Source organism: Apis dorsata, unplaced genomic scaffold, assembly GCF_000469605.1.
Source record: "Apis dorsata unplaced genomic scaffold, Apis dorsata 1.3 scaffold_102, whole genome shotgun sequence".
In the NCBI taxonomy this organism is placed as follows: domain Eukaryota; kingdom Metazoa; phylum Arthropoda; class Insecta; order Hymenoptera; family Apidae; genus Apis; species Apis dorsata.
Window position 1 is genome coordinate 342064 of NW_006263400.1, and position 261 is coordinate 342324.

The window sequence follows — 261 nt, forward strand, 5'->3', positions numbered from 1 at the left end:
TGCAGTTCTACGAGATAAAGATAACGGTTTAAATCCTCTGTGTACTTCATAACTGAAGCTTTGCACAGAGCCAATTGTTCTTCCTGAGTTTTGAATCTTGGAGGCTGTAAACCATGTATACCCAAAGATATTCTTTCTTTCAAAGTAAATGCCAAACCCTATAGAAGATAATTTATAATGAGGTGATATTTCCTTTATATTTTTAATATTTAATATTTTCAAAAAAAAAAAAAAAAAAAAAAAAAAAAAAAAAAAAAAAAA

At 26.4% G+C, this 261-nt stretch overlaps 1 protein-coding gene across 3 annotated transcripts in view; it reads right to left on the reverse strand.

The window, feature by feature from the left end:
* LOC102675161 (NADP-dependent malic enzyme-like) overlaps positions 1–261 on the reverse strand; it is a 12003-nt gene that overhangs the window by 6156 nt on the left and 5586 nt on the right. For all 3 annotated transcript variants that reach the window (XR_421236.2, XM_006612271.2, XM_031508823.1), the window contains exon 3: positions 2–158. Coding sequence is in view for 2 of the 3 variants with exons in the window: in XM_006612271.2 (XP_006612334.1) it covers positions 2–158 (157 nt within the window). In the remaining variant the exon portion in view is untranslated. The remainder of the gene's footprint in view (position 1; positions 159–261) is intronic.